This window comes from Balearica regulorum, chromosome Z (genome assembly GCF_011004875.1).
Source record: "Balearica regulorum gibbericeps isolate bBalReg1 chromosome Z, bBalReg1.pri, whole genome shotgun sequence".
In the NCBI taxonomy this organism is placed as follows: domain Eukaryota; kingdom Metazoa; phylum Chordata; class Aves; order Gruiformes; family Gruidae; genus Balearica; species Balearica regulorum.
Genome location: NC_046220.1, coordinates 54,496,835 through 54,520,192, shown reverse-complemented (window position 1 = coordinate 54,520,192; position 23,358 = coordinate 54,496,835). Strand labels below are relative to the sequence as shown.

The 23,358-nt window shown below is 36.6% G+C and overlaps 1 protein-coding gene across 23 annotated transcripts in view; it reads right to left on the bottom strand.

The window, feature by feature from the left end:
• PTPRD (protein tyrosine phosphatase receptor type D) overlaps positions 1 to 23,358 on the bottom strand; it is a 382,032-nt gene that overhangs the window by 284,740 nt on the left and 73,934 nt on the right. For all 23 annotated transcript variants that reach the window (XM_075741216.1, XM_075741218.1, XM_075741220.1 and 20 more), the window contains exon 2: positions 10,314 to 10,481. In XM_075741216.1, coding sequence (XP_075597331.1) covers positions 10,314 to 10,398 — 85 coding nt within the window. In that variant the 5' untranslated portion in view covers positions 10,399 to 10,481. The remainder of the gene's footprint in view (positions 1 to 10,313; positions 10,482 to 23,358) is intronic.

Below are 23,358 nucleotides of genomic sequence, written 5' to 3'. Positions count from 1 at the left end.
TTTAAGACATCTGTTCCAATAGATGGAATGGAAGTTCTAATGTAATTGTCCAGAATTAGCTACTAGATTATTGTAAAATTCTCCTCAAACTTGTTAAACAAAATTCTCAATTGCAATCTCTATTTTCTCTACAAGAAAATACGTATACTTCAGCTGAAATAAGCCTTCAGCAATCTTTTTTTTTTTATAAACAAATTTATTGCCAAAGATGATGATTTTCCCAGCTCTCAATCTGTACTTTTCTCTTCCCTGCACTTTCTCCAGTTTGTTAACAAACATATTAGAATGAGAAACCAGGACTAGATTTGCACTGCATTATTAGCTCACTAGGTCCATATATGTAGGGTTAAGTTGCCCCTCTACTCCCATTCATTCTACCCTTGCTTTTCAATCAAAAGATGTTAGACCCTACTGCCTCATCTTAACGCAAGGAACGTTTTCACAAAAAAACCTTTCAGTTTATTTTCAAAATCATTATATTTAAAGATACTACTCTCTGTTCTGGACCATATTTTTCACTTTTAGCTGTTTGGCCTTGCATTGGTTGTGGTTAAAATGTGTGCTGTTTCACTAGAAGAGATCAAATGCCTATTTCTCTCTGCAATACAGACATCACCTGTCAATTTTCTCATCAGTTATTTTATAGATTTTTCCAAAGCATCTGTGAAATTCTCGGAGGAAAAAAATGGCCCAGGTGGAACTCTCCTGGAAATGCCCATATATAATTAACCCTCACTGTCAAAATAAATTTAGTATTACTTTCCCTTGTTGTTTCTTCCTCCTCCTTCATATTTGCACGTGCCAAAAAAAACCCCAACAGCAGTGCAGCTTCTCTTCCATCCATATGCTGCTACTGTAGTGGAAAGCACAGACAGCTTGAAAATACACAGTAATTTAAAAACTAGCTTCTTAAGCACAAACTAGAACAAAAACTCTATCCAGTTAAGTTTCATAGACACATTTAGTTGAAAAATTTATATCCCAGAAAAATAAATTTTGAACTTCTATTGAACTCTCTTCCTGAACAACAGCCTTACTGGGAAAAGGCTCTTAAAATTTCTTTTTAGCAAGGAACTCAAGAATGTGGTATGCATTGTAAAATTCTGTTATTTGCTATTACTTTGTACAGCAAGACCATGTCCAAATTGCTGTTTAAAGTCATGCCCTAGAATTTCTTGTAAACTCAAATGATCATTTGCCACATATTTGCCTTCACCGTGTATGAGTAATTTCAAGTTTGAATAGTCTTTTATCAATATATTCTCTTCAGTTATACAACTCTTTACTCATCAACTAATATTATAATTCTGCACTCATTTTTCTCATAACATGTACATTACAGTCTCGTATAATTCACTGAAAGCTGCAGTAGCAATTTATACAAACTTTATATTTAAACCTCTTTCATAGCAATATAAAGTCACAATGTAACTTTTTCCTTTTGCTGCCTTTAGAAGAAGGAAGTAGTCAAAATAATTTAGTTTGCACCACCAAAAATTCATAAAAAATTGTGCATATTCCTAAAACTTCGAAAGGATTAAATTTTTGCCCAACTATTTTGAATAAATACAGCTTCAAGCAGACACTATTTAAGACAGAAAGATCCTACACATCAGTAATTTTGGGGGGAGGTGTTGTCCTGAAAGATAGGGTGGAAAAAAAAGTGAATGGTGATCTTCCTATATACTTTCAGATTTTTATGATTTGCTAAAGCTGTTGTCAGAAACTCACTGCTCAAAAAGATGCTGCTCCTCAAGATTTTATCTCCGTTTCAGCCTGGCGTGGTTCAGCCCCAGCTGGCAGCTGAGCACCAGGCACCACTCACTCACCTCCCCCCCGCCCCCCCCCTTTTGGATGGGGAGGAGAATGGGAGGACAAAGGCAAACCCTGTGGGTTGGGATAAGGGCAGGTTACTGGGACAGCAAAGGGGGAGGGAAACAACAACAGCAGCACTTAACAGAATACACACAACTGATGATACACAATGAAATTTGCTCACTGCCTAGAACCTGATGCCCTGCCTGTCCCTCAGCAGCGACTCCTCCCTTGCCAGCTACCCCTCCCTTATATACTGAGCATGACATCATATGGTACTGAATATCCCGCTTGGCTAGTTTCTTGTGAAAATTAACTTTATCCCAGCCAAAAACCAGGACACAGAAATTGAGGTTTAAATCTCAGATAAGGAGTGAAAATAACTGTAAACCACCACAGCAGCTGTTGTGCTGTGTGAATATAACCTTAAAAAAAAAAAATCTAAATTTCCATATTGATGTTTCTCCTTTCATTTTATCTAAGAATTGCTCCTATATTAAGACTATGATATGTACTTTTAGTAAACATTTAATGAATGTAGACATGTACTTAAGCAATCTAGCAAACACAGACACACTGGAATTCCTTGCCAGTTCTGACAACGGAATATTAATGACCCACATTCCTTCATCTGCTAGTGGTCATTGCTGATGCTGCAGGGAATTGCACACAGTGAGATAGTTACCCATACTGAAGTTTCTCCAGAAACAATTTCTGTTAACAGTTAACATTAATCTAAATAATGTGGGTTTGTCCATCTTTTCATCCATTAAAATACAGTTCCCTTATCTACATTTCGTCGTATCTAGAAAGACTGGAGACCCTGGAGTTCCTGACTCTGGTTTTATATATGCTCCAGAAAATCCAAAAGACGTAGTGCTTTCATACCTGGGGAGACTTCACTGCCTCTAAGGTCAGCCACAGGCAATACTGCCAGGGTGTAAAGGCTTCTCAGAACTCGGGAGCTTGCAACTCAGCTCTGTTCAGTGCTCTGCTTTTGGGAGCTAGGAGCCTGCAACTACCTAAATTAACAGCAGCTGTGAAACAGACATGGAAGCCGTCTTCGAAGTTACAGAGATAAATTTACAACAATGTTCAGGAAAACCATTTTGCAGTTGTTCTTCAGTTTATTCTGTAGTTCAAAGCCCTAGTAAACTATACTTAATTCTGAATCTACACATTATAAAACACACACAAATCTTTTGTTCAGATTAAATTTTGAAATATTTTGTTATGTACAGATTTAGAGATAACCCAAACACCTTCTTAAAAATTATGTGAATTGGAAAACCATGTTGCTCAAACAGCTCTCAATTTTGCTGTTAATACTTGATAATTTAAAGCAAGTTAAACAAATATGGTCATAATTATGGCTTCTCTTGGAATTAGATTATTCAAATCTGCTTTAATGTAAGGACTTGAAAAATAAGGTTTGGATAAATCCTGGTTTATGCAAACATCCATATTATCTGTAGTTTCTGTGACTAAGTTTATATGTTTGGAATGACCACATAAAATTTTCACTTCTCCTGATTCTCTAAGTCACCTATCACATATATTCCAAAGCTTTCACTTTGCTGCAGAGCAAAATAAATACAACTAGAATGGTTTCGTATAACTAGCTGTCCCACTTTTCTCTAAGGCTTAAACTTTTGAGAAGTGATGGGTGATTTACTTGACATATTTTAATATCATATTTAACAAGTGCAATATAAAATTACTCTCGCAATACTATATACCATTTTTCATAAAGTCAGCTGGAAAGTGTCCTAGGGTTGAACTGCAGAGAGCATATAAAAACTCCTGAGAAAAGAATATAAAATAAAATTGAAAGCTTTTTTTTCCTCCCTTAGAAAAGGCAGTCCATATTTAAACTCTCTTGCATACTTCACCATTATTAAAAGAAATAGCAAAGCAAACAAAGGGCTATATCTTACACAAAATGGATGCTGTCAGCACTAAGATATAAAGATAGATGATACTGAAAAAATTACCAATAAAGAATGGAAAGATTTTATCTTTGGATTTTACAGTTTTTGCTACTGCCCATAATTGAAAGCAATAATTGAAATAATTGAAATAATCTCTTTAAAGACATCAGAGTTTAAATCTAAATCTAATATGACAGAAAATTAGGTACACATACAAAAAAGTAAATTATTTCCATGCTGGGCTTGCCTGCATATACTGTTTATGAAGATATTCTGGAATAGAGGGGTTTTTTTAGTGTAAACCATGTATGTCCAGATGCAAGACTTACTAGAAGATAATTACTTTCTGTAATATAATTAGTTCAGAAGATCTATTTACGTTAGTGTTGTAGACAAATGCTTAGAAACAAAAACTTCAGTGTGGACTGCATGAATGTATTTCAGCTTGTCAAAGAACATCAAATATTTTTAATGGGGAAGAATGGTTTTAGCAGGGGAAAAAAACAAGTGTTCTTTAAAAAAAAAAAAAAATGAAGAATCCAAATAGAACAAGGAAAAAAACAACACAAAAAAACAACAGAGGAGAAATAGCCATCTTAGGTTTGATTTCACCAATCCTTAACTATCATCTTTAGATCCTATTTAAACAAGAATGCCTCTCAGTCACCCTAAAATTTGTTAAAACTAATCACTTTCCTGTCAGCACTAAGTTTTAGCCCTTCCTGATCCCGGTGTAGAGAACATTGTGAAAACTTTTCTCTTAGACAGCATGATGCTAACTAACTGACACATATGTATCAGGAGCCAGAGAGCAAACTAAGCATTATTCACATTTCAAACAACTGGGAATGGAAGCAATATATAATAACTGTATTGTTTATAGTTAGTATTTCTGTTTGCCTTTTTACAGTCAGCTGCAACCACTTCTACTGAATGAAGAAAGAATTGTGGCTTCTCTTCTAAAAAAACATCTCAAAAGAAGCAGCAAAAGAAAAATATCACAGCAGAAGCTATGTAACCAAGAAAGAAGAAAAATAATTAAACAGACAAAATTACTGGAATACAGCAGGGAATTTGGAAGTGCTAGTGACCAGGCCTTCCTCAGGGTGGAGAAGGAACAGGATGTGTGCTTTGAGAAGCGATTTAATTACTAAAAAGCAGAATGCAACATATCTGCGGAAATTTATTTGATTCTATTAATCCAAATTAGAGTCTTGAATTTCAAAAACTAGGATACTAGGAAAGAGCACGAATAACCATTTTAAAGCATTTTATGTTTTATACATTTCTTTGAGCGCTGTAATTAACTTGACACCCCATCATTACAGAGCTAAGAAAGAGACAGTAGTATACTATATTCTAAGGTTTGAAAAGAAATCTGTTACATAGGGTCTCTGAAACATAGATCTTTCTCGTTGTCAAACAGATGAACCTGCAGAAAAATTCTAGGCAGTTACTATTCTGCCTGCCCATTTATAAAACATGAAAAAACTCAGTACTTCTCTTGCGACAAACAATGTGACATTACTAATTTGTAGATATAGAGAAGTATTGCCTTAACACAGCTACTGTCTACACTATGGAGAACAAGGCAGTCAATGATAAACACCATGAACTAGCAGACTGTCCTTCTACAAACAAGAAGGCTAAACAAACATTATCTTTCCTCAGCAAATTCAGTAACATCCTCTCACAGCGTGCATAGAAACTACAAACACCAAACACAAATGGAGGCAAACAAAAAAAACCCATATTCCTCAAGATTCTTCACTTTTTATGCTTACAAGTAACATTTCATTTTACTAATGATAAAAGGTAAAAGAGGAAAGGTAATTTTGCCACGTTTCAATTTTGCTTACTTTGCTCAGTCAAGTATAAGCTTAGTTTGTGGATTAACAGTAAGAATCAAATCTTGGTCGCACACATAAGGGGCATAGTGCACTCCTACAGCCCACCAGGGAAGGGGTTTTTGGCACTTCCATCCCTTTGAGAGGTGCCCCTGTATCCCTTTGAGAGGTAGCCACAGGGGAGTTTATCAGCCCATGTCAACACACGTCAGAGTTTGGGGTCTTTCGCAATGATGGAGAGAAACAAAGATGTCTCATTCGCTCCCTCAGCTGTGAGGGTAGTATGTAAAGAGAAATACTAAGGACTACTGTTGGGAACCTCTTTGAAAGCATCAAGCGGGCTTGCTATTTGGATCCCACTCATAGTGATTTCACAGCAAGATCAGAAGAGTATGAGCTCCTTATCAATTTCCAGTTACTCTGGAAAGAAAACAATGCAGTATCAATGTCTGGATATATCTTCTCTTCTGTAGTACCTCGGTGCTAGCAACAGAAAAGTGATGAAAAAAGGAAGACGTGGCCTTTCTGTGGTGACAAACAGACAAATATTTTGTCCCCTTCATCTCACTTTCTGTGTCCTGTCCCCACTAAAAGGAAATAACATAGTGCTGCCAACAGTTTGTGAAGTTCAGGAAGAGCCCTGGACAACAGTAGGGTCTGGGACCCTTTTATAACGAGCTATATAAACAGGAGCAGTATCTGCAAGAGTGGAGGGCAGACCAACTCCAGCACAGCAGGAACTTTTCTTCAAGTCCTCAGGAAATCCAAGCGAAGAGCTAATCACGCAAGAAGGAGACACATCTTTCTGTGTGTCTGCACATTGAAGGCTCACTGATCCTGTGCTATCTCTCACCCAGCCCATAAAAAAAACTGTGTCTTGTGGAAATTCAATATATCTTCCAAATAAACACAGTGTGTAACAGTAAAATGTTTCTCTGACTCTCACAGAGCTCCTCTTTTAGATTGGTAAAACAGAAAAAAATCATTTACAACTCACAGCATTAATGCAATATTATGTGGAGCCATATAAACACATATATGGCACACAATGTAATTCATACTGTATAACATATGCAAGTTGTATATACATATAAATATTTAGGCAACTTAAAAGCCTGTGCATATTAATTACTTGACAATCATAGTCTCTTTCTTTAACCTCGTAGGTTAAGAGACAGAAGAATATGCAGTATGCTACTCAGCACTATATTGTAAAGGGAATGAAACCATCAAATCTATCTAGAATATGGGAGACATTGCATTGACATCTAACAATCACAACCCTCTGATTTGTGTTAGGTATATCACAACCTTTTAGTTGAAATTTAAAGCAAGTCAGTCCAAGTGAACAAACTCTTGCATTAGATTTTTCTCTCCCCTTTCAAATCCAGTTATTTGTACCATTCCTTGGAAAGAAAAGGAATGCAGGAAAGGATCTATGAAGCTGAAAAATCAGTTTCAACGGTAAAGTTCACCTTGTAAAAAAGTATTATGTTAATTTATACAAATTGTGGGCATTTGCACAATGTCTCAGTCACATCTTTTATTAGTAGTAAGAAGAAAATAAAGGTAACATCAAAAGAGAAGCCTTTTCCCATAAAATAAGAGCTAGCCATGTTAGATAAAAGCCCAGCTATTTCAAGTGACCATTTCATATTCACCTGCTACATGTAAGAGTTCACTCACTTTCTGCATTTCAAGTACCACTACCCACATGAAAAAAACTCAACAACAAAAAAACCCAGGAAAGACCAACAGAAATAGAGCTTTCAGAATTCTAAACAAATCAACAGTATACTTAAACTATCAGGTGAGAAACTGCAACTCTGTTTTAGAAAGCTATATTGTCCAGCACAATTTTCTCCTTAATATAGAAACAGTAAAACCAGAGATACCTAGCCTATCACTTCTTAGCATAATTCTCTGTTTTTTCGCTACTCTGGAATGTCTTAACAGAGACTCTGATCTAAAATCTTGGCTGCTACATAGCACAAGTGCATTTGTCTTAAAGTATTTCTATTTCTTTTAAAGAAGAAAATGGTTAATTACATTATTATTCCATTACACCTTAGCTCCAAAATTTCAGCACTATTTCTCAACTTTTTCTTAGTTGAATCTTTCTTATCTTTTAACTTCTTTTAATCTTCCTAATTTTTTATTTGTAAGTATTTTTTAAATTGTCATTTTCTTTCTCCTATTGGCTAATAACAACAAGAGGCAATAGATACTAAGTAATAACCATAGATGATATTGTAGCATTATAAATTCCTCCAAGAAGATAACCTAAGGTATCTTTGTTTGGCTACCCTGTATTCTTTTAACTCTGTATAGTAATACCTACTAACTACAAAGACAAATATACAAATTGATAAAGGATTAGTTTATGTGAGTTCCTCCAGCACCAAACTCAGCAGATTTGTGCATTTCTGAAAGATGATCAATGGTATTTGGGGGGGGGGGGGTGTTTCCAACTTACAGTAATGGCATTCCTGATATATTATTTATTAACATAACCACATGAAAGTATTAATGATCATGTAATAAGACAGTATGGTATAAACTGGTCTCTAAAAGGAATAGAAAAAAACAATCAAATAATCTGTTATCTTGAAGAGACCTTTGCTTTGTTCTCCAGTCAAGACAGTACGTTAGTCCTGTAGAGAATATGTTTATTAATCATCTGTCTTTGAAAATACTACCTATCCATTAATACATCAGTTCTACTCTTTCTTAGTTTAAGACTGCACCTTTTTGTCCATCTCATACATTGAGAGTAACTCCCACAAAAAGATGATCTTTGTGCATCTCACAACCTTTATTCTGCACACGACACTCCATAGATTCTAGCAACACCATTAGGTCCTCCTAGCCCTAGCCATCAAAGGCTAAGAGCTGACTTCTATTTTGTTTCGTGTTATTCAAAATAAAAAAGAACTGGAAGTGGAACACAGCAGTTTCGGAAAACCGAATCTGAGAACTCCCTTAAAAACTGTACTGGGTGACCAGCCAATTTTAAAGCAAACTCTGTGGTACCCCGAAAAAAACTATCCTACTTCCCACAGAGAAGAATGATGAAAGAGGAAACCTTCTGTTTAACGCTACGTGATTACAGAAACTATACCCTCCTCTCACAAGTACAGGTCTAACAAAGGTGTTTCTGGGGTTTGACTGTCTTTTTGCAAACTGATACCTGACTGGGGTTACTAAAACCAAAAAATCATTCACTACAACTCGCCTACAGGAGGTTGGACATTCCATCACCAGAAGCAGAAAAGGTATACCAGATTCTAAAAATCTATGTTTGCCAAGCAGAGAATTTACTTTTAAAATAGATGGTATACTACAACTGCAGAAATATCCAACATATGGGTGCATTTACCAATTAATTATTTGCTGGCTAAAGTGTTAAAATGTCCTTGGCTTCACCTTAGACACAATCATCCCAGCTGGTCATTATCTACCTGGAAATGGGCCAAAGAATCTCAGCTGTCAGTACTCAACAAACATATATGTTCTGTCCTTCTTTTTTTTCTTTTTTTTTTTTTTAAATTTACTTCACTTTCATAGAGCTACAGGTAAAAGAAGGAAGGCATATTACACATGGACATGGAAAGATATTGTTATCTATTTTATTGTTGTAATTTAGTATACCTGGAGTGCAGGTGATAAGCAGAGTAATAAGGAACTCTTCAATGTGCCTTTATTGAGAACTGATTTCTCCAACCTTACTGACACTGTTTTTATTCTTGTGTGTTCCTACTTAATTCAACTGCTCCTTTGTTTTACACAGACTTGTGAAAAAACACAGAAGTCTTCAAAAGTCAGAGCTGGAACAAAGTTATTGATTGGTGATGTATCTGCCCAGAGTCAGGAAGACTCAAAAGGAAAATATCTGTGAATCGTGAATGTTAACAGCCAGCTTGTAGCAAACATAACAGTCAGCTTGTAGTAAACCTGTGGGTCAACAGGTGGAAAGCAAATGGTTTTTCTCATTTGCACATTACTTCTGCAAGAAGCCGCAGGACAGCTGGGAAAAGGAACACATGTAAACAAGGCAGACCTAATGGTTTCCTAATTAAAAAGAAGATATTATCTTCCCATTAATAGGTAAATTAATTGACCAAAATCCAACAGTTTCCCCTCAGTACAAGTAAACATAGGTGCCTCTCCTCACTGAACTGTCACACATTTAGGCTAGCCACTAAGTCATCAGTTCTGCTTGATTTGTTTGGATACTGTACTCTGCGACAGCTGTCGGAAATAATACATTAGAACAGCTGTTGCAGCAGTTACTAAGGGCCTGGAATTTTAATTGGACTGGATATTAATTGGGGAGTGGTATCTTATTTTATTTTATTTTTAAAAAAAATCAAAATGAAGAAAGAAATATTCAAATAATGACAGATGTCCTTAAGTGATTTCACCAAAGTCTGGTAAGCAAGGTTGGTCTTTGTTTTGACTGCGTAACTTTGTGGCAATGGTCTCCACCATCTGAGCGGGAACCATTAGTTGGTTAAGAAAAGGGGCATTAAGAAGAAAAATAGTAAGGAAGTTGCATAAATAATCCTTTTCAAATACTGGCTGTGATCTAGAGAGGACCTCACAGTGTTTTAAGAATTACTCAAAAGGAGACTCATTCCGAGACCCTTAGTAACCACCAGCTGAAAACAAAATTGTTCATCATGGCCAGGACTTAAGCAGAAATGAATAATAAGCTTACTTTCAGCATCAGCATTGAGTAGCAAGCACAGGAGCACCACCATTGGCCTGACTACGTGCATCATCTGACAGCTTGGCACCAGCATGCTTTGGCAGCTTTGTTCTCACTGGCTTAGAAGCCACTGTGAGTCTGTCCAGTCTGAAATTTCAGATGAAGTATTTTCAGAGCCTGTGGAAGAGAAGAGAAAAAGAGAAAAATTAGCTAGCAAGAATAGGGCAGAGATTTTCTGATTTTTTTCCTAAGCATTCACAATTTGAGGCAAAACAATTTTAAAAGACAAACGGGTAAGGGAGAAAAAAAAGGAAACATGATTCATTTCAGACCACTGGCATATACCAGAAGATGCAAGGTACATTATATGTTAGCACTCTTCCAACATATTTCTCAGTGCACTTTTTCTACCATACTCAAGAATTTGTGACAACCTGCATCTTTTGTTGTATTCAACAGCACCTTCTGAATTACAAGAATTATCATTGTTAATGAAGTATAATACATCACTGGAATACTCATGTTGCAAGAAGGGATTCAAAGTGGATTCAATATCCAGAATAAAAAGTCCACTTGCAAGCAGCATACTGTGAGCTGATGTCCTGGCATCTGGTAAGAATAACACAGAAAAATCTGCTTCTGAGGTGTTCTTAAAGCTAGGCATCAAATGCTAGCATACTGCATAGTTCAACAACTCTGAAAGGTTAAAATCCCTGTTGTGATTTCTGCTACATACCTGAATTATGTCTAACAGAAAACCAGAAATCCAGCACTGAGATTCCAATTCAATCCATCTCATTTATTATGATGCATAATTGAATATAATACACTGGAATCACTACTGCTCATATACCTGACTTAAAAAAGCAGCGTCTCATTCTTGTCCAAATTTACCACACTTGAGCAGTAACAGAAATTAAGGAATATAAAAATATTTTTCCCTCTCACAGGAAATACTAGAGACATCCCCAAATAGCCTGACGTTGTCACTAAAATACCACTTAAATGTGATTTTACTTTTTGAAGGGTCTGCAACATACAAACTTTGGCAAGCTTGATAGTACCTTTTTTGTTAATATACAAGTTTTTTCCATGCAGTGAAGATAAAAACCAAAATGACGGAGAAAAAATTACACTAATTACACTTCCACTAGATAGATCTCACAGATCGATGGGTGGTATAAAGAGCCCATTTTACAGTACAGTGCAACGCTCAAAGAAAATACTCAAGGAAGAAGAAAAGACATGGGCAGCTGTTAGAAATCTATGGCTGTTGTGAATCTCTTTTGTAAAACTATCTTTTGAATCAGTTACTGCCATCAAAAACTACAAACCTAAGAAATCTTCACAGGCAAAGTGCTGAAGGCACCAGCTCCCCCCTTTCATTGCGACCACCTTCACGCCAGCATTTCAAATGACAGCAAAATCCATGAGACATCAGTCCTGTCGGACTCAATTTGTGCCTGTGGAAGCGTATCAGAGCCAACTGCTACATAATGATTCCAATGCTATCACAAAGATGGAGATGTATGAAAAGTACTTTCAAGGAAGAGATGATTTTGATTTTGCTTCTTCTAGACTGCAGGAGTTACAAGGGAGTCTTGAACTATCTCCAAAGGCAGCTCACTTGTGGACAAAACTTTGTTTTTATTGGCATGCAAACATACTAGCTGATGTGTGAAGGTGAACTGCAGAAATGTGATGGGTACTAAGATTTGTATCTGAACCATAAACTGCTGCCTTTAGCAGGAGGGGGGAAGTGGAGAGGAAACAATACTGATAATTAGTAAGGGGAGCAGAGAAGGGAAAAAGAAAGTGACCACAAAGGTCCTTGCTTTACACTGTTTTTTAAGAGGGCACTGGAGGTTATTTTCACACATTCCAAACACTCTCATCAAAATACTAAATGTGGTATCTAACAGAAAAAAATATTATTATCTGTTTGGGGAAAAAAATGGGGAATTTTAAAAATCTCACGATCCTGTTAGGTGAATATGCATTTCACCTCTACCGCTGTCTACAAATGAAGGGATGGATCACAAGACCTGGCAAAGAAAAAGTTAAGAAAAAGGAGCTTTTTTTTTTCTTTTAAAATTAAAACCCCTATTCCATTCTCTCACTCTAAATGCACATACAAGGACTTAAGAATACTGCACTCATTGTCTCTGCTTTGAAGGTGATCTCATTATCACTCAGATCATAAAACCCAAAGACCTCAGTACTTCCTTCCTTTGCTGCTTCCAAGTATCATGGCACTAGCTAACCTGATAAACACACTAATGTTTCCAGGAGACCCTCTGCCTATTGTTTTCTCTCTTCACCTGCTTATGCCTCCATAGCTAACTTACAGTATTTTAGGTCAAGTAAACAGAAGCACTTGAAAAAAGATGGCAGGTGGGCCCTTTTTCTTTCAAGTGAATTTAAAACATACTGTTAGTGAAGGCATGCAGATGATGGGCTGATAACACTACAGAGCAGCAAGCCAAGAGACAATCAGGTGCTATCAAGGTTGTCCCCACAAGTCTGCCTCAGCTTTACCTATAAAACCCCAAAGCTTCAGACAAGGACCCTGCTACTGACAATTGTACCAACCTTGAGACTGATAATCACCTTGTATGTAGAGCTATACTTGGCTTATTTGTGAAAATTAACATAGAGATTCAATTCCTTACAAGGACTAAATGCAATTATCAAACAAGTATTAACTTCCAAATCAAGCCACCTTCAAAATTTCAAAGTAAAATTCATCTAATGCATTATTAATCTTAAATGAAGTAGTCTTTTCCCTTTTCTATTTCCTCCTGACAATGTTTTGTTATATCCAGAGTGTGGTATCAGAGACAGTGAAAACACAAACAGCATTTGCAGCACCAGGATATACTAGCCTCTTCCCCAGAGGGCCAAAATTTGTCTTGCAGAATGAATCCAGAGTGAGGTACTCTCTTAGCAGTTACAACATTCACACTGTGTCAGTGCAGAAAGATGAGGCTGTTCCTTGGTAGAAAACAGATCAAAATAGCTACAGAGAGATCAACAGTTATTAAAAAAACCCCTCTCTTTGTGAAGCTTTAATAAAAGCTGTTTTTATTTTAGTATAAGTACTGCATAATGGCTGTATTAAATCATTAAAACTGACTCTTACAACATATCTAAAAGAACTACTTATGAATAATTTCTTCCACTATAGCTATTTTTGTCTCTTTCCCCAGACAAACAAATTGTTAATACAAGGGTGAAAACCAACGAGTGGAACTAGGTAATAGATCTATGATTAGCACATATGTAAGAGGATAGATTTTTCATGATTAGTGGTATCTAACAATAAGATCAGTAAAAGTGGAGATGTCCAGCCCCCCAGACTCTTCAATGGGGATAAACAAAATGATTCTCCTGAGGTGGTGCATGGCAGATGATGGCACCTGGGCACAGGCACATGTATCAACAACCCTCAAAAGGATCAACAGGGTGAATGAAACATCTGAATACCGAACTACTTCCCTGCAGTCTGTTTATTTCAGTACCAAAAATAATCTTTTAGGTGCTAATACAGTACTCAGGAGATGGTCCCCACTCCAAGATGGTTAAAGTTACAGAAAATACTTACCTGGAGGCAACTCTTAGAACCCAAACCAGAAACTAAATACTAATTTTATTTATCTGCTTGCTTTTCCATGCCTGCATGTGCATGTAAATGCTTGATAACTCAAAACAGAGACATTTAGCACAGCAGGGAAGAGCTCTCAGAAGAAACTTGCACACAGACAAAAGAGATGTCATAGCAGATGTAGGGAGCCACATGGAAAAAAACCCAGTAAGTTACAAAATTTTGGAATACAGGAATGTGAAGATATAAGAGCTCATTTGTGCTATTACATAAACAGGATTTCTAGTTCAACTTTAGAGAAGTTTGAAATTGTTCAGAGATAGAGGATTTTAGTTCACGGCCATCTCTGGTTTACCACAAGGACTTATGGGTAAACAACTGGATACATCTTACATTTGTAAAAAGCCAGTGTTTTTCTAAGAAGTGGCAGTCAAAAATTGTAATAGAAGACTGTGTCGATATTCTGTTTCTACACTTCATTCATCACACCCACAATCCTAGATTACATCCATTCCCTAGACATAGATTTCTATTACCATACATATGCAAGTGAAGAGATACAAAAAAGAAATTTGAAACGTTACTAGAACTAAGTCACGGAAGAAGTGCCAATACTTCACATCTTTGCATATCAACCAAGATCTCTCCTTAAAGTAGAAAATAAACGGATTTCACAGACAAATCTTGGCTGCAAAAACCTGACTAACAGCTGAAGCATTACCAGAAAGAATAGGGAAAATGCATAAAATTAATACTTATAAGCTATTTAACCAAAATCAGTTCAGAAATAACTCTGGATAAAACAATGTTTTTTAAATGGAATTAAATATATTTTCTAAAGCAATCAGGGAAACTCTCAGAAGTTCTACATTTAGCTTGCTCTTTTATTGATTAAACATGACAAAAGTTTTCATAGTTGACCTACAGGAGAAGTTCCATGCTTCATTCTGGTTTTATTCTTAAAAAAGCCGAAACGCAAACACATGATTAAGGAAATTTAAGACAGCTGTGTTGAGTGACGCTTAGTCTTATCAGTCCCTGGATAACAGTACACCTTAATGCTCCTCCATCATTCCTGAATTTCTCTATTACAGTATTCAAACAAGAGTGAGCACCCACCGTGGAACAGCAAGCTTCTGAGCTCAAGCAGGCCTTTGAACTACATCACTATAAATGCACCACGGAGTTGTGATTGATAGGTAAAATTTTGCATATATTAAACAACTTAATATATTTAATCTGATTCTACATTGTAATTCTATTTTTGACTTTGTTCTTCCTGGAAGAACAGGATTCTTCTGTTACCATGCAAAAAATAAATGGATTTTCAATAACCAAAGAAATAAAGGAAATAGATAAATGAAATTAATTCAATGACAGCAAAGTACACTAAAAATCACATCACAGGGTTGTTTTTCTCATTGAGAAAGTTGTTAAAAAGTTAATCTTTTTTTACTTACAGAAATACTGATGTTCATATATAATCAAAAACCATACACAGAAAACCCTGCTGAGCCTGATCTTTATATAGCTTCATTCTAAATCATGAACTATCAATTATAAAATGCCAATTTGTAAGTTGTCACATATCTCAATGCTTACAAAATTGTGCCATCTTAGTCACTTGTATAGATTATAAGAACTTTTCTTACCCATAGCGCACAAATAATTCACTAGAGCTTTCTGCATTCTTAACTTTGTGCCTCCCAAATAATGGATCAAGCAAAAAGTATTGTTCTGGTAATGGCTGAATTGCTGAGATGAAAATAGTCTTTCTCTAGAGGAGAAAACCATACAATGTTATCTGTCAATGAATATTAAAGCTGTCGAGAATCCGTACTAAGAATTTAAACCATATTACAAAGCCACAGGTAATAGGTTAAGTGGACAAATGAAACATCTACTAAGACTGACTTTTTGCCTGAAAAACATACCCTGTCTTGACTCCTGTCACCCAAGAACCCTGTAAATTACTCAGCTATAGTTACCCTGAAATAGTCCAGCTCTGACTTTGCTCATATGAGAAAGTAAAGAAAGGAAACTCTGTTCTCACTGTTGGTCAAAAAAAAAAAAAAAGGAAGGAAGGAAGGAAGGAAGGAAGGAAGGAAGGAAGGAAGGAAGGAAGGAAGGAAGGAAGGAAGGAAGGAAGGAAGGAAGGAAGGAAGGAAGGAAGGAAGGAAGGAAGGAAGGAAGGAAGGAAGGAAGGAAGGAAGGAAGGAAGGAAGGAAGGAAGGAAGGAAGGAAGGAAGAAAAAAGCAGCAGCTTAAAGAAAAGATGCTAAAATAAGTATCTTGGCTAATCTGCATTATTGTACTCTTTCTCCAACCACGTAAGAGAAACAGGGTGAAATCCACAATAAGGTTTGTAGAAAATCTGTTCTTCTGTGTTTATAAAAGGTAAACACTAGCCTAGAAAATAGCAAATCTGACTTTCATCAGCAGGCTGACTGGAATCATTTACCTCCAAAGTCTGGTTTAAGAACAAATACAATGAGTATTTTTATGCAAAAGCATTTACAGATTGATTTTTGCCTTTGTCTTTTGCCTCAAAAGAACAAATAATGAAAAAATAAACCACTTGTACTAGGCTACTTGACATAGACTGTTAAAGTCTTCTTTGGCTCTCTATAGCATTACATGAACATTGGAGCCATACATCTACCACCTTTTAGGCTAAACCTATGAACGCATCAGCCACATATCAAAATGTTCATAAAGCCATTGGGCCATGTACCACACACTCATCAGACACTCCCAGGAAAAGGAGCTCCAAAACCAGCTTTCAAGCAAATGCTCCCAGCAGTTCTACAGAAAAGCACCACTCCTAAGAAGAACAGCTAGATTGCACGATGAGCAGCTGAATTCTGGGACCACAGTTACGGTCAGAGGCAGAATCTTTTAGTGGCTTGCTTCCTCCCAGAGCTATGTATGTGGACAATCTAGCAATGAGAATGATCCTACGTCTCCACTGCTGTACACAAGACATAGGCTTGCTAACATTGCTTATGTCTAAAAAGCCACCTCTGTTTAAGAAGAATTTTGCCTCTTCTGTGTCTTTTCAGCATAGAAATTGTGAAACACTGAGGTTGGGCCTCGCCTTTAGGATCAGGTGTGGCTGAAGCATACTGGGTACTGCAGATATTAAAATAAAGCTAAAAATACATTTGCAAGTCTGGAGCTAACAGGTCAAATCTGACTTCAACATTGCAAGGCATCTTCCCTCTATTATATTACTCTGCAATTTCTTCCTTTATGGCTTTTCTTTTTCATTTTTACTTTATAGTTTTGTTTCAGTACTATCCAATATACTTGTTGCCTAATCAGATTGAAGCATGACTGACTGAGACAGTGAATTAGCAGTACACACAGGACAGTAATCCAGCTGCAGCTAGTTTAGCCTGACTGCACTTTATTGTAACGTTGCTGATGGCAATACAATCATATTAGAGGAAGAGATGGAGAGCTGAAATGGTTATTTTTCAAAAGTAGTTGGCATTATAAAATGATTTGATAATAAAGTACAAAAACTTCCTGAAGCAATAAAAGCACTATGCATTTCCCATACTAAGATATGGCATAATGGCACACAGTTGTCCACAGTTCCTCTTTCGGAAAAGAGATGATCATAACTACAAAATATCTTTGTAACATACAATACTTTTTATCACACTCAAAGAAAAGGTAAAAGTAATGCTATGAACTCTGAAAAAGAGTTAAAATTCAACAAAAGCCTCGTGATATTTTATTGTAGAAGCTTATTATTTATTGTAGAACTTACTACAGAAAGTACCACTCGGTACTTCTAGATACCAAACTAATGTCCTAATGTTGATAAGCCAGTTTTGATACCAAACGGAATCGTAAAAATCATCAACAGGGCCAGACAGCATGGTTCAAAATGTTTGGGTTTGTTGTTTTTTTTTTTATGAACCACATTAAAAACTATAGTTTTTTCTGTAATTAGTAGAAATGAGTGGCTTAAAATGGCTACTTCAGGTACTTCATAGAACCTATACCTCAACCCTCTTCAAATAGAAAGTGAGAAACAGAAAGGATGTATCTCCACAGACCTCTTTTGATTTGGTGAAAGCAAACCTATTACTGTTTTACCAATCTAACAATCTGAGATTGTACAAAGCATTAATCAGTACATATGCAGTCATTTTTCATTTTTGAGGTTAAGATTTTCTCTGTGCTTTGAAGTGGTGCTGCTTCTATACCCGGAGCTTTCATTCACATTGTTTTGTCCAGGCAACTTGGCACTCAAATGTCTTGGCTACAAGAATGTGACAAGAAAAATAAATCTCTGTCAGATTCATCTGTGGTTCATCCTCTTACAATTCTGTTACAGACTGCTGGAATAGACTAAAAGGTATATTCTATGTATTCTTCAGTGGTTTTATGTTCTTCTGAGGAAACATTTCAGCAAGTACTTTTCACATCTAAGTCCCGTGATAACTTCCAAGCACTCATCTTTTGGGGCTGATACTAAAGAAAAACTAACTGTGACTTTACTCTCTTCCATACATGCTGGCCTTAGCAACAAGGTGATAATTTCTAACATAATTGTCAATTGCATATTGACATCGTGTCATCTTCATCTTCTTTTGTAGCCTCTTTTGGCCAGTTCTCAGTAAGAAACTGAGAATTTGTGTTACCCACCAAAATGAATGCTATTTTCTTAAAGGGTATGGAAAGAATTTGAACTGTATTGTATACAGCTATGGAAGTATTACTGTAACATCGATACAAATTGTGATATGGACAGGGTATGCACATCGACAACACTATTATACAGGTGATGCCATATTTAGCAACAAATGGTGAAATAACCAAACCGCAGGCACCATTGATAGTCTGTCTTCTAAATGGACAGTCAAAAAACATACACATACACACACACACCCCCCCCGTGGACTGAAGATAGGACACAAAAGGGAGGTTATTATCCTAGTTATGTTTGTCACCTTTTATAAAACGTACATAGCCGAGAAAACACAAAAGATGGTGGTGTACAGTAGAGCTCTTTGTCATTCAGAGTTTGTCTTTGATAATCTGAGCATCAGAAGGAATAAAAATTAAAGATATAAGACAAAGCAATGCATTTAATGATGAGCAAAGCACAACATCTGCACAGCAAGAAGGTTTAAGAACATACATGCATGTATGCACACACACAATCACAAAAAGAACAGACTGGCAGAGTTCAAATTTGTACCAAAACGTAGAAAAGACAACCTATTAGCCTTTAAGACACATGCCTCACACACAAAGACTTCCAGGACTTCTGCATTTTCCCTCTGTTTTCTGCTTTTTCATTTCTAGCTGGAAAGTCATAGTCTGTAAACATACTGCTATGACATTCAAACTAGAAAGAGCCTAACCTTCAACTACACACTTCTTTTTATTTAGCCAGAGCTAATGAAATATTAAGAGTTGATGTAGGTGGCTATCAAAAAACATTTCAGAATTTTACTCCAGTGCTTTTTACCAGATAACAAAGTACAAAATACCATATGCTGTGATCACAAAAGCCACTGTAAGAAAGTAGACAGTAACTTTAAGCCTTCAGACAGTCCCATTAAAATATTTCAAAACTTTCAAAGACTTGGCCTATGTAAATTCTCTCATTAGAACATGACATAAAACTATTTATAATAGTTGGAGGAAACATGCTGTGTAATTTTATGAAATTTTCTGTATTAGCACCATCAGCTTCCATGTTACCACAAGACTGCTTCCCAAACACAGGCAGACAAAAGTTATTGCGCTCCCTCTCCAGAAAGATGCCACCCACGTGACAGAGAGACCCAACTTCCACACAAAGCACTGTCTCAACAGCCACAATGTCGTGGCTGCCAGTCTTTTGAGGAAACCTAAAGCTGGGCACATTACATTATGAAAGATGGCTGTAAATGGCAGTGGTTACTCAGGACTCAACCATTCCTGCCGGAGTGTTAACAGTGTCCCACAGAGATAAAATCTCCATAGAAAATTTTAGAGGGAGCGGCAAATAATGATACTTGAGAAACGATTTTTTTTAAAAAACAATCTAGAAAGACAATTCCTCTTTTGGCTTCCTTTACTCACAGTCATCTGTTTTACCTGAGAATCTGCCTAGATACAGGAAAGCTTATTTATTTATTTTTAAATAAATGCATTCTGCTTATTTACACTGATGACAAAGTATTTACTTTTTCAATATATCTAAAGCCTAGAAGATAAGCCTGAAGTTCTACATGGACCACTGCAATACACCTTGTGGGAGTTTCATCTTTCATAATAGAAATGCTTGAGCAACTAATCATAACCCGGTAAAGTTTCTGCAGCATTTCTATTATAACCATTATGTCTCTGGACGTGTGTGCTGTCCCAGGAGTATTGTTCTGGATTGATTAGCATCTTTATAATGAAATGCTCAATTACAGCTTTGAAATAGGTAATTATAAAGGGAGTATGTATTTTCCAGTTAGGGATTTTGTTTTGATTTTTTTTAATTATCAGTGCATGAAAGGCAGCTGTAGAAGTTCTGACTGCACTGTCACCTCTTTGGAAAGAAACTATGTTTTGTTGCTCTCACTGTGCATAATCTAAATTGAATTTCTAGTTATGACTGGTATGGGAGTTTTACTTTCAACTGTCAGGGTGTGCAGCCAGCTGTAACCAATTTTTCAATATTTTGAAAAGCCTCATTTGAAGTATACAGTTGCGAATGACTTAGGGACCTTGTCATTAGTCAAGAGAAAACTTTTTCAAAATACTTTCCAACCGTACTTCTTTGGTGTAAAAAAAAAAAAAAAAGTGCAAAGCAAGCTACACAATATAGATTTTCTGCATAATTTTAGCAGCATATGTAAAAAGGGCAAACAGATTTAGGGGGGCAAGTCTAAGTTTGGGCTAATGTTTCAGACTCTCTTATCTTTATTATTGTATTTTAAAGACAGCTGCATCATCTTAATCTTGCCAAAACCGATTTCTGCCAAGAAAAGCAACTCATTTTTCCTGAGGGTTAACAGCAAATGAGGGGGTGGGGAAAGAGCTTTTAATTTCAAGGGTCAGAAGTCAGGAGAAAAAACTACAAATATTTCCTTTCCTTGGTACTCTGCATGCTGCAGCACGCTATGAATTTAAAAAGAGGTTTTCTACTGAAGAAACTCATTCAGCTGTTGAGATGATGTGTTGGTTTGTATTGCTTCCTCATCTCAGGTGCTAGAAGATTGACAGGAGAAATAATCATTTATTAATTTATTTTTACATTAGAATAACAGAAACAATTGGATTAAGTGAAAAAAATGTAAGGATGTATTCCAAGCAATCTCAAACCCCTTGATATCCAGAACCAGAATCCCTCAGCCCTCATCTCTGTTACATAATAGAACCATCTCTCCTGCCAACAGAAGGTTAAAGATGCTTGTACAAACAGACAGATGCAGGTCACACGTGAAAAGACAAGGGGAAGAAAAAAGTAGATAGGCTTTGCGTCTTAAACAGAATATAAAATACAAAAAGGTGATCTTGTTCAGTTAGCTGTAGATAACTCTATCATGCTTTTCGATGTCCACAGTGTGCATACTGTTAACTTACATTACATTAGAAATTTTCCATCACACAAGTCATTTTCTAGTTATTATCATTGAAACTGAGGACCATCTCCACACTATTGCCTCCAGACTATCGCCTCTTAACTTTTTAAAGACTCTAGAACCAAAAACAAAAAAAAATTGTTTCAAGCATTACTTCTATTTTTTGCAAGTCAGATCCTTTAATTATCAAATAAATCCTAGTCACTGTTTTTACATTTTAGCTAATTCTTTTTTTTTTCATGCACTTGGGGTTTTTTTAGCATATCTAAATAATATAAGAAACCCAGATACATTAATTTAGTCATGTCACAACTATTGTACTACCACAATGACACTTCCACATCAAACAATTTTAGTTGAAATGGTGTAATGGAAGCCCCAAACTTCTAGGTCAAACTTCCACCAATCTTTGTGCCAGAGACTGTTTGGGCTCTAAGACAAAGATATATACTCATTTATCAAAGTATCAAAACTTACAATGAATTTTGGAGGATGGCTTAGAATACTAGAATCATAGAATCATTTAGGTTGGAAAAGCCCTTTAAGATCATCAAGTCCAACCATTAACCTTACACTGCCAAGTCCAACCACTAAACCATGTCTCTAAACACCATGTCTACAAGTCTTTTAAATACCTCCAGGGATGGTGACTCAACCACTTCCCTGGGCAGACAGTTCCAATGCCTGATAACCCTTCCAGTGAAGAAATGTTTCCTAATATCCAATCTAAACCTCCCCTGGCACAACTTGAGGCCATTTCCTCTTGTCCTATTGCTTGTCACTTGGGAGAAGAGACCAACACCCACTTGGCTACAACCTCCTTTCAGGTAGTTGCAGAGCCATAAGGTCTCCCCTCAGCTTCCTTTTCTCCAGGCTAAACACCACCAGTTCCCTCAGCCGCTCCTCATAAGACTTGTGCTCTACACCCTATGCCAGCTCTGTTGCCCTTCTTTGGACACACTCCAGCACCTCAATGTCCTTCTTGTAGTGAGGGGCCTTCTTGGTCACCTGGGCACACTGCTGGCTTGAATTTATCTATATAGAGTCCACTCTAAGTGATATAACCCCAGCCAGTAATTAAGCACCACGCAGCCACTCGCTCACCCCTCCCCTCCCAGTAGGATGGGGAGGAGAATGGAAAAAAACTCGTAGGTTGAGATAAATACAGTTTATAGGATAACAAAGGAAGATAATAGTAGTAGCAGTAGCAGTAGTAGTAGTAGCAGTAGCAATAATAATAATAATAATAAAAATAATAATAATAATAGTAATGCACAAATGTGATTGCTCACCACACGCAGAAGGGAAAAAAACACCCCAATGCCCAGTCTGTTTCCAAGCAGCAAATCTGGATCCCAGCTAGCTTCCCCTGTTATAGCCAAGAGCCTGATGTTATATGGCAGGGAATGTCCCTTTGGCCAGTCTGGCTCAGCTGTCCTGGCTGTGCTCTCCCACCTTCTTGTGCACCTGGCAGGGTGTGAGAAGCTGAAAAATCCTTGACTTAGTGCAGACACTACAACTACCTAGCAACAACTGAAAACATGAACATGTGATCAACATTATTCTCATAATAAATCCAAAAAACAGCACTATACTGGCTACTAGAGAGAAAATTAACTTTATCCCAGCCAAAACCAGGCTAATATCTCAAATAAGCACATCTATTTGATAGTCCAAACAGCCATCTGATTTGGAATTGAATTTAGTATCTAGTAACAGACAAATGCTAACTGATTTGCAAGCCTTTCTCAAATGAGTTCAAACAAATATTCTGCTATCCGCTTTTTTCTAAACCTCTCCGAATAGGTGGAAAGACAATTTCCTGAAGTTCCTTGAGAAAAAAAAATTAAAAATCTTATACTGATACC